Source organism: Diadema antillarum, unplaced genomic scaffold (assembly GCF_040938485.1).
Source record: "Diadema antillarum isolate AM-2024a unplaced genomic scaffold, OU_Dant_1.0 seq00001728_RagTag, whole genome shotgun sequence".
Classification (NCBI taxonomy): domain Eukaryota; kingdom Metazoa; phylum Echinodermata; class Echinoidea; order Diadematoida; family Diadematidae; genus Diadema; species Diadema antillarum.
In genome coordinates, this window is record NW_027272415.1 from 71,699 (window position 1) to 86,163 (window position 14,465).

General features: G+C 37.9%; 1 protein-coding gene across 1 annotated transcript; it reads left to right on the forward strand.

Annotated features, from left to right (window-relative positions):
- The first annotated feature begins 229 nt into the window (after positions 1-229).
- LOC139711905 (phospholipid scramblase 1-like) lies at positions 230-13,172 on the forward strand. The gene is made up of 9 exons (XM_071623751.1): positions 230-286; positions 3,670-3,946; positions 4,451-4,528; positions 5,617-5,693; positions 6,373-6,503; positions 7,043-7,163; positions 10,263-10,365; positions 11,550-11,608; positions 12,233-13,172. Exons 1-9 carry the CDS (start codon positions 230-232, stop codon positions 12,278-12,280), a joined length of 951 nt encoding a protein of 316 aa, XP_071479852.1. The 3' UTR covers positions 12,281-13,172.
- Positions 13,173-14,465: the final 1,293 nt, after the last annotated feature.

Genomic DNA, 14,465 nt, shown 5'->3' on the forward strand with positions numbered 1-14,465 from the left:
TGCACACTATGCCAGGGAGGTGGAACCGTGCAGGGAGGTGAGAACCGTGCAATGCACTCACCAATCTGCAAAGAACACATTTTACAGCTAACACGCCGAAGAACATCAATGCCCCCTTCATACCTGCAGATAATTAAATACACGTCAGACTCGTGTACAGACTCGCCGAGACTGCCTATACCAATCTACTTAGCTCACAAGCTGGTTTAGAGAGAAACAAATAGCAGTCATGGCTTCTCCTGCTTACGAAGTCATGAAAAATGAAGAAGACACCGACCAGAAAAGGGTGAGTTTGCGAAAGTCTGGACTCCCTTTCCAGATCAAATTAACATATGTCAATGTAGACATGTCAATCTAACTTCGACTGGATTTCGCGAACCTTGATCCTCCGCTCGAAGTGTCGCCATTATCAGATGTCACATATCATTATATTGTTCCCGTAGTCTCTGATAATTCTGTGTTTTTTCTTTTCTCCGTTTTTCTCCGTTTTCTTGTTTTGTGTATATCGCCGCAAGAGGGAAGTTCTCGGAATGTGTAGCTCGATCACAGGAGCGCTTAGACAAAATAAAAATTACATTTACAACTCTGTTAATATAAAACTGTTGCCATGGTTGTGCGAATGTCATAGCACTAGCTTCGACTGCAATTATCTTGTAGATATTAGTCATGTAGATCATAATATGCTATAACATGGGTCTTCGTAAAGTGACGAGTAACTTTTTCATTCAGTGATAGTATATGAATGTAAACATAATAGGCCCACATATCTAACGATATCAATTATCTTGCTCATAACCGATCTACTTATATGCAATCCAGTGTGCATCAGTGGTGATTCATTTTATATTGGTAAAAGTCCTCTCAGCCGGCTGAGGGTTGCTCATCACAATATACCAATATCCATGTGCCATTTTCGTTGCATGAAATCTTGAAATATCCAAAGTGTCAGGTGGTACAGGGGCGTGTCCGGGAATTCCGTAAAGGGGAGGCGCTTTGACGAATTTAAAGAGGGCGCGAGCGCCCCCATATTTTTCTTTTTATTTCTTTTGTTTTAATAAAAAAGATAAAGGGGGGGGGGGGGGCCTGTGCGCGCCCCACTCTGGATCTTCCACTGTGGTATAATGAATGCCTGGGAATTCCATTGCGCTCTTTTTCTGGAAGGTTCAGATAATTCAGCCGACACTCTTATAACGGACAGCAGCATGATAATAGTATAGGTCTACTAGGCCTATACATCTCTGATATATTTGCCTTCAATGACCCTTTGTAGTCTTTTTTTATAGTGTATACGCACAGCATTTCATTAGCTCAAGGTCCATGTATGTAATCTCACGACATATAGATACTGCATGTGCAGCACCGATGTCCCCCCATACGATACAAGTACATGAGTTTCGTCCGTCTATGATTTATAGATGCAATACTGCTTTCTTATCTCATATCATCCTGAGCTCTCAGGCAATTTATGAATAGCCAAATATTTACATTAGTTCATTGCCAATTCTCAACGTTTATGTTATCTATCTAGAGTTGTCGATTGATGCTTACATTGAACAGAGAGGTTATGGGTGAGAGAGAAGGGGGGGGCGAGGGGGATATCCTGATTATTCTCTTTGAGTTTTACTTTGTGAAAGTGAAAATAAAATAAAATAAAGTCGAGAAGAAAAGAGGAACACAAAGGTAAAAGTACTTGAAAAGAGATAGAGACAAACATGTCATACAGCCAAAGAAAGAAAAAGAGATATAGAGAAAGAAAGATATAATTGCAAACACGACTCATGAAGTTGATAAAGCTTTCCTTTAGCTGACGGACCTTCGCGAGTAATCTTCATGTAGCCACAATGCTTATCACTGTAACAAATCTTGACAACAGAAACTCAAGAAAGAAATCTTCACGTGATTATCTGTCTAAGTGAGTCCAAAAGGTCCAAATGCCTGACAAGGTCGTCATGTATCTCTTCACTAGTTCAGAGAACTTTTTAGGATTGTGATGTATTACGTCAATAGGTATATGCGATTAGATTGCAGCGGTAGAAACTAAAATACCATTGGAGAAGACGGCAATGTTGCATGTTATTATTTATTTTCCTTCATTTACCTATTGACCTCTTTATCGAGAAATGAAAGCAAATAAATTCGTTAACAGAACGTCTTAACTATTATCATTATTGCTGTTCATTTGGCAGTTCAACATAAAACACAAAACAAACAAAAAATCATATTACATGATATAAAAATTGTGGTGATTCTAGGTGCATACCGCTGGTATACCGCGGAAAAGGCAACTCGAGACGAGTACATGCCCCCAGAATCAGCTATCTCAATGTAACACAGTTACAAAAAATATAATGATAGATGATTACACCAAAATATTGCACTGAATTCAAATACAAGTAAATACAAATGTAAAATGTATAAGTATAAATGCAAATGAAATAGATACAAATGAGGTTACTTGAACTATCACTGAATGAGAATCGTTTTCTTACTGTTGAAAAGTAATAGTTATTCAACGTAAACTAGGTTTAGCACAATAAAAAAATTATAATCTGTTGAGAGTAAAATAAAAGTAAGAGGGGAAGAGTATCCAGAGACTAGAAGAACAAAATATATAATTGTAGAAGAAAAAAGAAGAAATTACAGGATAGAGGTTTTGTCATCATGTATGGCCTTCAGGGAGTGTTCCCTCAACCATTATTCCTCTGAGTTACCGTTTCAGAAGGTTGAAGAAAGGTTGATTTCTATTGGAGATCATTCCAATTACAGCTGTTCGGTCTATGTAAACATATATTGCTTTCTTGGCGAAGATGGATATGCAGAAGGTAAAATACGTCATTGCATATCGAGTAGGATAAGAATATGGATAAGACTATCTCATCTGTAATACATATCACAAGCAACTTATCTGAAACATCTCTGACATTCGGAATATTAGGTAAATGAAGTCGTATATGCTCGTCTTAATTTATTTCTAGCTCTTTCTTTCTCTCTCTCTCTATCTCTCTCTCTCTCTTTATAAGCTACAATGTATATGAAGTTTATGTACTACTTGTATTCATAAGAGGTCACAAAAATGTTTGCATACTATTTTTTAAGTATAAAGGTCATCATCAAAATATATTCTCATGGCTAATTTCATCTTCCATTATTGTATATGAAACGCATTCGACCTCATGAGTCGTAAAGTATTTACAAGCATTGCTTTTAGTTGGTTCCATCATATTTCACACTTTTATTTGTAACGAATTAAAGCTTTGACCTCGTCATTTACTCACAGATAGTCTTGTGTTATCGACTCGCCTGATATCATTGCATTTAGCTTTGTAGCAATACGTTTTTCCTTCTATGTTTTGGATTGTAATCTGATGATTTTGATATTTTTTTTTGTCCAGGGATATGTATTGTATTTGGTTTTGTTATGAAAAAAAAGAAAAAAGAAAAAAAATAATCTTACCAATACATTGTATAACTGCATTCATTTCATAACAAACAGTTTTGGAAATGCAATGTGATATTATCAATATCACCACAGAATAGTTCGAACGTTTACTTTATTTTCAGCGGGTCCATCTCAAATAATATCTCAAATTGATGAAAATGCATATTCTAATCAAGCTCTTCGTATCACAGTCTTATGCTGTCCATTGCGCTTTCCAACAATGACCACAGGACGCTACCACATCACCCGCAAACCCCAACGTGCAGGTTGCAGGTTCGATACCACCTGTTGCGTATGCGGGTCAAGGACAGCCAATGATGGTTCCGGGCCAATATCCGCAGCCGGGAGCAGCAGGTGTCCAGTCGCCTATGGTAGTCGGTCAGCAGCCGGGTGTACCCGTCCAACTAATGCCACGCCCTCCACCTGTACCGGGCTGCCCCCCTGGACTTGAGTACCTTTTGCAGCTAGACCAAGTCCTCATTCATCAGCAGATCGAACTTGCGGAAGGTAAAAAGGTCGATAGGTCTGCATGTATTATTTGTTATACGCACTGTAAATAGTTCATACTTTTTTCCCCTTTTTCTCAAGAGATCACGACGGCGGCGCCTGATGATCAATGCTCAATGATTGTGCATTGTACATTCAGCCGTCGAATGGAGTACAACCACGTACCATGTATAAGATTATTGGTTTTCATGGAACAGTCGACTTCCGTTATAACGAAGTCCTCGTGAATGGCACTTTTCTTTCGTTATATCGAAATTTCGTTATAACCGAATAAATAAACAATAAAGAATAAAGAGCGGACAATGTTGGGGCATGATTTTTTTTTTAGTTCGTTGTAACCGGAATTTCGTTATAACCATGTTCGTTATAACAGGAGTGCACTGAATTAGAACTACGATTAATGTATACTTTTTCACAGCTTAGACAACCTTAGGAATGTATATTGCATCATCGTCGTGATCAGTATCAATATCGAACAAATATGAGCAATTTTCTTCTTTGCAGTGTTCCTGAACATCGACTTTGCAAACAAGTACATCATCAAAAACAGCTTTGGCCAACAAGTGTTCTTTGCCGCTGAAGGTAAGAAACATTCTTTTTCTAACCAACTATGAAGTTGGTATCTATATGTTTGAAGTTTTGCATGGTGAAGTAAATGAGGAAGAGAGGTTTGCAGTAACGCCTATGGCCGGCGCCACGTTTTCAAAAGTGGGTGGGGGGGGGGGGGGGGAGGGGAGTCCACTTCAGACTTTTGGTGCCACTTCCGGGTTTCATCGGCTAAGAAGCAAAAAGAAAAAAAAAAGGAAAAAAAAAGTCTTCAGCGCAACTTCTTCCCTAGGGTGCCACTTCCGAGTTTCTTCAGCTGACAAGCCTGAGAAAAAGAGGTCTTCAGCCTCCCCCCCCCCAAAAAAAAAGCCTTACCGCGCTCACACTTCATGGTTTCTATCTATTTCTTTCTAGTGCCACTTACGCACTTCCTGGGTAAAAAAAAAAAAAAAAGGGGGGGGGGGGACCCCCCCGGCCAATCCCATTTCCGCCGGCCCTGACACCATGTGTAGGCCTAGTTAGTCCTTATCTGGACCGTTGCTTGGCACAAGAAGATTCCAGATCGAAAGAAGAGAGTTGAGGAGGGAAGCGGAATACGAAGAATACAAGTTGCGCTATCATAATGAAGACAGGAAAATAAAGGGACAGAGAGAGAGAGAGAGAGAGAGAGTTGTAATGGAGAATAGAGTGAAAATCCGGTAAAAGGTTCGGAAATGGTTGTGAAAAGAAAGGCGAAACAGAAAGGAGGAGGAAGAGACGAAGGTTGGAAGATTGGAAAATCATGGAGATAAGAGTTTGAGTTCAATGCTACAAATGCTTTGCATATTTATTATATTTCGATTATAGAACACGTTGATGTTGATGATTTTATGCACATGTATTAATTCATTTACCGTAAGAAATTAGTATCTATGTTTCTGTTGGGGGTTAAAATGAATGAATGAAAAGAAATGAAAAATCTGCAGTTAAGAACAAACGTGTTAATGATAATTTAAATCATGATGATGATTTATAATTGTTATTATTCATACTTGATTATTATCATTATCATTATTATTATCATTATTGTTAATGTTATTTTTAATCATCATCATATACTGTATGTTCTCCTGAATTATCTACAGAGTCAGACGCATGCCATCGCATTTGTTGTGGTTCGGCCCGCGGCTTTGTCTTTCACATCACAGACAACATGGGCCAGGTAGGTGAATGTGATATGTGTGGGAAAGGGTTGTTATACTTCGTGGTTATCTTAAAAGAAAGGGCTGATAAATGTGAAGTGGATAAGGTTTCTGAACATCAATTCCTGAGGACGGGCTGATTTTGCTGGAGCACGCATTTCCTACAGACATGCACTTGCCCAAGTATACTGCAGACTGATTTTCAACGGGTTGAAGATTATCAAATTCAATAGCAATTACATAGTACATAAACAGGGGTTTTGTTTCTTTGGGTTTTTATCGTCATTTTTTGCCTACAATGCCTTTCTCACGTAATTTTTTGGTTATCTGACAGTTTTGTGGACGGTTACAGTTCGTCATTTCGAAGGTTCGTTATTCCTAATGCTTGTTACTCAGAAGGTTTGTAATTTCGAAATTAGATATTTTTTTTTAATCCAAAAATGAAAAAAAAACAACAAAAAACAAAGGTTCGTTACTAGTATACAGAAGGGTGCATTAATCCAAAAATGGAATAAGGTTCGTTATCATCAAGGTTTGTCATTCCGAATGTTTGTTTTATTTTCGGACTAACAAACCTTTGGAATAACGAACAACGCCAGTTCTATAGCTTGCCTTAAAGAATATTGCCACTTTTTCAATGATTTTGCGAAAAATGAAAAAAAAAAGAAGGTCAAAACAAAACTTGAATTCCTAATACAGGAAGTGATGAGAGTGGTGCGTGAATTCAAGTGCTGCGCTGGTTGCTGCTGGTGCGCCGACAACGACCACTGCTCCTATTTCATCGCCGTAGAAAGCCCGCCGGGAAGCGTCATCGGCTACGTCAAACAGACGTGAGATTTCTTCCATTCAATTCATTTCAATTCAGTTCAGTTCAATTCAATTCAATTCAATCCAATCCAATTCAATTCAATTCAATTCAATTCAATTCAATTCAGTCCAATTCAATTCAACTCATTTCAACTCAACTCAATTAAATTCCATTCGATTCAATTCAATTCAATTCCACTCAACTCAATTCTATTCGATTCAATTCATTTCCATTCAATTCAGTTCAATTCAATGCATGTCTCTGTTTCTTCAACTTTACTTAAATCGGAAAATGAAATAAGGTTTGTTACTCCCATCCAGGGATTGTCATTCTAAATTACTTCACATAATACAGTTGTATATAGAAAACATAAACTCATCTCAAATGCTCAATGTTTGACTGCCTATGATAAAATTTGTAATGAACAAATTGAAAACATGTATATGCATAGTTTCAATTCAAACTTGTTACATTATCTATATGTCATGAGAAAAAAAATCAGAGGGTCCACTACAAAAGCATGGTACATGGTGTATATATTTCTCCTCTTCTCCGGGATAGGCAAAGCTTCATGTCTCCCCATTTTGACGTCCTGAACTCCGAGCGCGACTGTGTCCTCAAGATCCGTGGTCATTGGTGTCGATGTCAGACGGTGTGCTGTACAGACGATATCGACTTCAAGGTATCGATAGCGTTGTGGCTATTGCGCCATGTAGTCTTTGTTTGCGGGTCTTAAACGGTTATACATGTATACTGAAAAACGCAAACTTCTTACATCCCGAGCATACTACAGTCGCTGTACGTGGGTTCATAGTGTACTAAGATGTAGTCCTGATAATTTTGGCATTCTAAAACAAAAAGAAAAGAAAAAGGGAAATAAATGCGCGGACAAACTCGTATTCGCATGAAAGTACACAGATATTAACCATTTACTTTTGCTTTGCTATTGGCTTTCAAAAAGAAGAACTGCAATCCTTGTTTTTTTTTTTTTGTTTTTTTTTTTTTTAGGGGAAGGGGATCGACCGTAGCGATCTTCTTAATTTGCCCGCAATGCAATCGTATCATAACTGCTCAATACCTCAATACGTCAGAATCTCTTCCCTCCAAGTTCTGTCTATTGTATTCACACACAAGATCATCGAAGTAGTAAACTTTGAAGAATCAGACTCATGACATGTTTTACAACAATCCACATTTCTCTGTGACCGCTAAACCAAATCAAATTCGGTTTTATGCAAAATAGAGCTAAAATGTTATATTTTAACACCCTGAAGTAGCATTTAGACAGTTTAATCACATTGGGTGTTATCAATGCGAAAATTTGATTGTATTTTTTGCGGGGACATACTGCACAATATGTGAGTAGACGTTATTGAACTTTATACCAGCATACCTTTATTCGATTACAGTGGCTAGCGTCTTGAATCCCGGATGTCGATTTTATGTTTCCTTCACGTATATTTTGTCGTAATGTGTCTAGTCGTATACGATGGAAGGCTGTGGATTACGGAGCTTACTCTGTAAAATAATATCGCAAGTAATATGCAAGGAATATAAACATGAACTTAAATAAAGTCATAAGTTCATCAATATCTAGTTTGAGTTGTGTGATTCAATATGCTGCCAGTCTCTGTTTATGAAAGATTTAGATTTAAACATAAAACTTGAAATTCTTAAAAACACAGAAATTCTCATAGTGACCGGATTTTCTTACCCAACATATCCCATAGACGGTACTGTCAGAATGCATCATCCAGTAAACTGTTTATTAAAGTGGCAGTATTCTGTTCTAGACAAGGCTCTTGTCCTTTTTGTGTGTGTGTGTCCAATCCATAGAGATGTATACTAATATATACTAGAGCGCGGACTGCGTGTGGCGCGTACGCATTGCTCGTGTGCCGAGATGAAGAGGCCGCGCGCCATCTTTGTCCGGGCAAAAACAAACATCGCGTCCGGGCAGCGCAGTAGTGGTGGACACGTGAATACGTATACACAAGCGCTCAAACACGTATTGGCTTTCAGCAAGATGAGGGGGTCGGAGATGAGAGAAGGAAACAACTCAAAAATTTAAGTTGCTAGCAATCTCTTACTATTAGTGGTAAAGAAAATGAAAATCAAACAACATTTTACTTTATTCTCCACGAGGTAATACTTTCAAGCCGATCAACACGACCATGGCCCATGCAATACAAAGGGTTTTCTTGGTCTCTAGACAGCCGGGTGCCCCTTGTGATACAGTATACTGCGTCAATTTTTGTGTGTATATATATATATATATATATATATATTTTTTTTTTTTTGCAATTATATTTTTTTCTGTATGAGGGGACTGCATTCTATAGTCCTATCTGTGTATACGAGTGTTTCATTGAATTTCTTTTTTTTTGTGGAAATGAAATAAATCATTTTTATAAGTACGTGTAGGCATATTGGTTCCATGACATATCAAGTTCAAGCTCGAAATGCTAATGTTGAAGCTTACATAAACCCTAACCCAAATCATAACACCTAACCCTCATCCTAATCCTCACCCTGCCTTGAACCAAAAGACCAATCAGACCCCGGTGATGCTAATTCTATTTTCAGAAAGATATCAAAGCCGGAGCATAATATGTCCTGTTACCAGGCATATATTACGTATTTTCCCACACTATCACCATAGTAAAATTAACTGCTGGTATAGCAAAGGGTGGAAGAATGTTTTTTTTTTTTTTTTTTTTTTTTGGGGGGGGGGGGCTCAAGGGTCAAATAGGGCACTTAAAAAAAGGAGCACTTTTTAAGCTGAAAAAGGGGAGGTTGTTTTTTTAATGGGGCAAATGTCCCCCCCCCTCCCCCGTTCCGCCGACCCTACATATAGTTATGTACTGTATTAGCTATCTATATAGTAGCAATATAGATCGAAAATGGCTGAGGGAGGGCGGAGTGCCCCCTGACGAATTTTGCAAGACCTTTTCTTTTCTTTTTCTATTTTTTGTCTTTAATCAATCTGTTTAACACACACTACAAATGTAATTTTAGTTACTTGTGAAAGGAAACTCCGCTCCCCTTCTTTTCTCCTGTTTCTACATCCAAAAGCAGCACATGTATGAACCAGGCATTTTGCAACATAGATCCATGCTACTTTAAGTAGAATTTGCGAATTTAAGAACATTTTCGATTTCCAAACTCCTATGGAGACCTTGGCATAGATGCTAGCCTACTGCCGTTGCATCCCGTCGTCGATCTCCCTGCATGTTCCGCTAGCGCTACACGTTATCGGTACGGTCGCTAGTCGAAATTTGCCCGGACCAAAATGGCGAACGCCTCCTTCTATCGGTCACAGGGATTTTACGGAGTCCGCCCTCTAGTGTTCTTAGTATATATCTCTATGGTCCAATCCTATGTCGCCCTCTCGTGTTCGATAACCGCATAAGCATATCGCACCGCGCGGCGTACGAATCAATAATGACACCCCACAAATTGCTACCCCACGGGGTTGCCTCTGTCTACGAGCCCTTTCTGATATTGAGCTACAAAGGGCGGTTTACTGTTGATAATAATTGGGGGAAAAATACCACCCGGGCAGCGGGCTATATCTGTTCATGAATATCTCTATAGTCTTGTAGCATTCAAAACGCATGTATGCTATCGTGCGTTTGTCATTATGAAGGCCAATCAGCAATAGTAATTCAAATTTTGAAAATGAGTCGCCATATTATTCAAATATTCGTGATGTGAAAGATATATATTGACCATTTATGAAGTGCATTGTATCTCTGTAATATGTTCGCTCTCTATACAGATCCTTACAAACGATCTGGAGACTCAAATTGGCAAGGTTTCGAAGCAGTGGGGTGGCTGGGTGCGAGAGTCCTTCACCAAGGCAGATAACTTCGGCGCACAGTGTAAGTCTGTCTGTAAAGGAGGTAAAGAGTACCACACACAATACCTCCTTGGTCTGCGATAAGCAAGCTTTATAGATCTGCAACGAGAACGCTGAAGACGACGCTATTCATAGGCAAAAATGGTGTTCTGGATATGTGAGACAGCTGTTTCCTGGAGAGGAGGCGTCGTCTTAGCGTTCGCGTCGCAGATCTTAAGTTCCCTGGTAACATGCCATACTGTGGGATTTCTGTCTCCACTCTATCAGTCAGTCAGTCTTCTAACTTTGAGACACTGTTGTGCAAGCGGAAACTGCATTTGTGATTTTATATACGTGCAACATAAGAGAAGATGTAAACAAATTGAAGACCTGAATATAAGAACGACCCAAGTCCAATTTTTGGCCAAAGTCAGTTTGACATGGGAAATTGTAGCTTATGCATGGACTCATCTTGTGTATAAATGATAAATCCTAATACCCCTTGAAGTGCCTGAAATGAATGATTTAATGAAGAACTTGGGTCATTCTTACATTCATCTTATAGCGCCCTCTCTCATCCTTCTCTCATCTCTATAGCAGAATATCATGTACATATGATTCAAAGAACGACCCAAGTCCATATGATTCAAAGAACGACCCAAGTCCTTATGAATCAAAGAACGACCCAAGTCCACCACACAAAATGGCCTCTCCACAATTAATGTAAATATTAATTGTCATAATAATATATGTTCTAATTTGTACATACAATGTTGCCTTCCCATCACAATAAATAGAATATTATTGGACAAATAAAAGAAATAAGAAGGTTTTTTTTTTTTTTAAGTTTACTCGAAATGGTCTTCCATGGACTTGGGTCGTTCTTATATTCAGATACTCAATTAGATGTTCTCATGAGGTAATCAACTCCCAGCTCTCAAACCGACATATAAACGACAACATCTATAGGCAATGTTTTTATAGCCTGCAAACTGTATAAATCTAATATGTGCTCGTTTGTATTTTGATTCGATGCCTGTTTTCACAAGAATCAATCAGGATGTTACAAATGCACTTCTCTGCAGGCTAAACACAGGCTAAACAAAGACGTTCTCGGATTACGTAGACTAACTTGTTCTCACTATGTACGTAGCGAAAACGTAAAAAATGAAAACCTACCTCATAATTGATATCTTTCGACATTTTCCCCTATTTTTGATATCACAGTTCCCGTGGACTTGGACGTGAAAACGAAGGCAACAATTGTGGCAGCCACCTTTTTGATCGTAAGTTTTACCATGCTCATCCCCATTGAAAAGATATTTCATAAAAGAATTAATTACCCGCGCTGTGGACATTGCATTTAGTTGTTAAGCAAAACGTGTCAGTCACTCGTGTTGAATACTTTCCCAGTATTTTCTAGGAAATAATCACTTTTCTCTTCGCTCGTGCTTGACGAGCTCAATCTGGTACCGATATCAAATTGAAGCTGCAGCTGCTTGAATGAAAGAGAGAGAGAGAGAGAGAGAGAGAGAGAGGGGGGGGGGGAAGCTGGGAAGAGAGAGTCCGGAAATGTTTTTTTTTTTTGATAATAGGAAATACTTTTTCGTACAAGGATCCTTTGCTCATTCACTTAAAAAAACCCATACAAACAAACATATAGCAACAACAACAACAACAACAACAACACCCAAAACCCTCAACTCGTGCAGCTAGTGAAGACGACATTTAATGTAAAATGTCCTACATGTACATTCCAAACGTGAGTGTAACAGACTTTGCGGTCCGCTTGATGTAGGCGAATATAATCATTTTTGATTATCGGTATAATTTTAGGATTTATTACGTAATCAAGTTCTTTGTTATAAATTTGAATTTGTTTATCTAATCTAATTTCCATTTTCCTGCAGGACTTCATGTTTTTCGAGCACCAGAAGAAGAACAAACAGAGATATTAGAGGGGGAGTTCCAGTCTCGATATACTGCTCAACGATGAGCGACTTGAAAGAGTGATTGCTGTTCAACAAAAATTAATTGGCGAAATACGAAAGAAGAAATAGAAGAAGAAGAATGCGTTGTATCGATACGCAATCCGCACTTCAAACACTCCACAGCGGTACATCAAAGCGGTCAACTGGATATAGACAAGCTGCTGCCCTATAATGACTGTCAAAAGAACTACGAACACAAAAATAAAACACTGCCATTTTTATTGCCTTGATAAATCAAGAGAGTTTTATGGAACGTAAAATATCTGGTTGTATCTGGTAAGTTAGAAATAATGAATCCACATGTTTTATACTCATGTGCCCAGAGGTAGATCGCTGTCACATGGTATGCAAATCATTTAATGAGATGCTAAAATTGTGCGATTGAATTTCTTCCTTTCGCTTCCATCATGTCCATACACATTTAAACATTTACCTTCTCTCACCTTATTGGTTTTTAAATATCAATTCAAGAACACGAAATGATATCATAAAAGCAAATGTTTGTGGAGTAAATGTTGCGACGATTTGTAGCAATGGCTTTACAAGGAGAAGAGGGTTTGGTTGATAAACTTTCTACTGAAATAACTGTCATACAATATTATTATTCTATTTACGTAACATTCTTATCTTCGATGGAGTTTTTGTCTGTCTATCAAAGTCAGCTTGATCATGGAGAATAATGTCACTTAATGGTATATCATCATTTTGCTTTCAAAGAGGAAAATACTCTCTTTTGCAAGCCTCTTGATTAGATTTTGATGTTTATGCAAACACTTCATCTTTTCGTGTCGTGATATGCCGTAAGATGTGCATACTAGTATCAGAGTATGCCAACCTGTAACCATACCCATTCAGTATATGCAGCTATTTTTTTGTTGTTTTAGAATTGTTAGATTTAAAGTTTTTGTCTCTGTTTATATTCAGTGTTTCCGAAAATGTGCCAGTATTCTGTTAAACGAGATGATGTGTTTGTAGTTATCATGTACATTAACACTGTGTATATAAGAAACGAAAACATTACAAACATTAAGCGTAAACGTCAAAGAATATAATTGTTTCACCGTTGACAAGAAATACATTATCAAAATACAGTATCATGTATAGATGCCTCTGTTTTTCGTCATCATTGTGTGATATATCTAAATCCCAGTAGTTACTTTATTATGATGTTACACAATATGTGTGTCTAAGTTTATTCATAAACATTTCGTAGCTCATTGTAAATAGTTTGATATTCGCTGATAATCATAATAGGTAGTACAGTCCATCAGTGTTAACAAGCAAAGGGATATTTTCCATAAACATACAATGGGTCACTGACGTTAATACATTCAGGCTCATGTTAAGTTACATACTGAAATCAAGAGATTATTTGAGCAGAAGATGAAGATGTGCTACAGTAGGTTTTAATTAGTTGTCTCCCCCTGCCCAAAAAGAATTTTGTAAAATCTCAAATGCTGATATTATATTTTCAAACCAACAGAGTCTGGGTATTCGTTCCAAGTTCGTCGTGTCACTACCGGCAACGCAGGCACAGCCTGACAGTAGTGTCGCTGCCCAGAAAGCAGCAAATGACAGGTTCGAGTCCTACTGTTTCCTTTTCCTGACTTTGTTAAAATAATAGATCAGCAGTTGCGACCTTGCAAACACATTTGTACAGAGGGAGACAACATATTGATTAAATTCTTTCATAGCACATAAGCTATACATATTGTTTCTAAAGATATTCAATTCTTTTCATGTTTTATGTTGTTGGTTTTTTTTTCTGAGGAAATACTGATTTTTGCCTTGCTTGATAAGATTGGACGATTGGCTATTGTAACAATAGCAATAATGACGATGATGAGACGTGCTGTCTGTTTTGTCAAAGAAGAAAAGAGAAAAATTATGTCCTTGAATCCGTATAGTGAAGGTATCATTGTAATTATAGCTCCCAAAAGATTTTTGAAACTCAATTCAGAGTGAATATAATGGGCTATCTTGTTTTTCCTGGTCCTCTAACACCTCATTAGTTATGATAATTTCGCCTGCCCATACCATGTATACGGCGTTCACAAGCATAGTTAGGGATTTGAGGTTTTAACAGCTGTGCTTTCATGTTCATACAATTATCATTATCTTTTCACAATTAGCCAAGAGATTATTATCGACC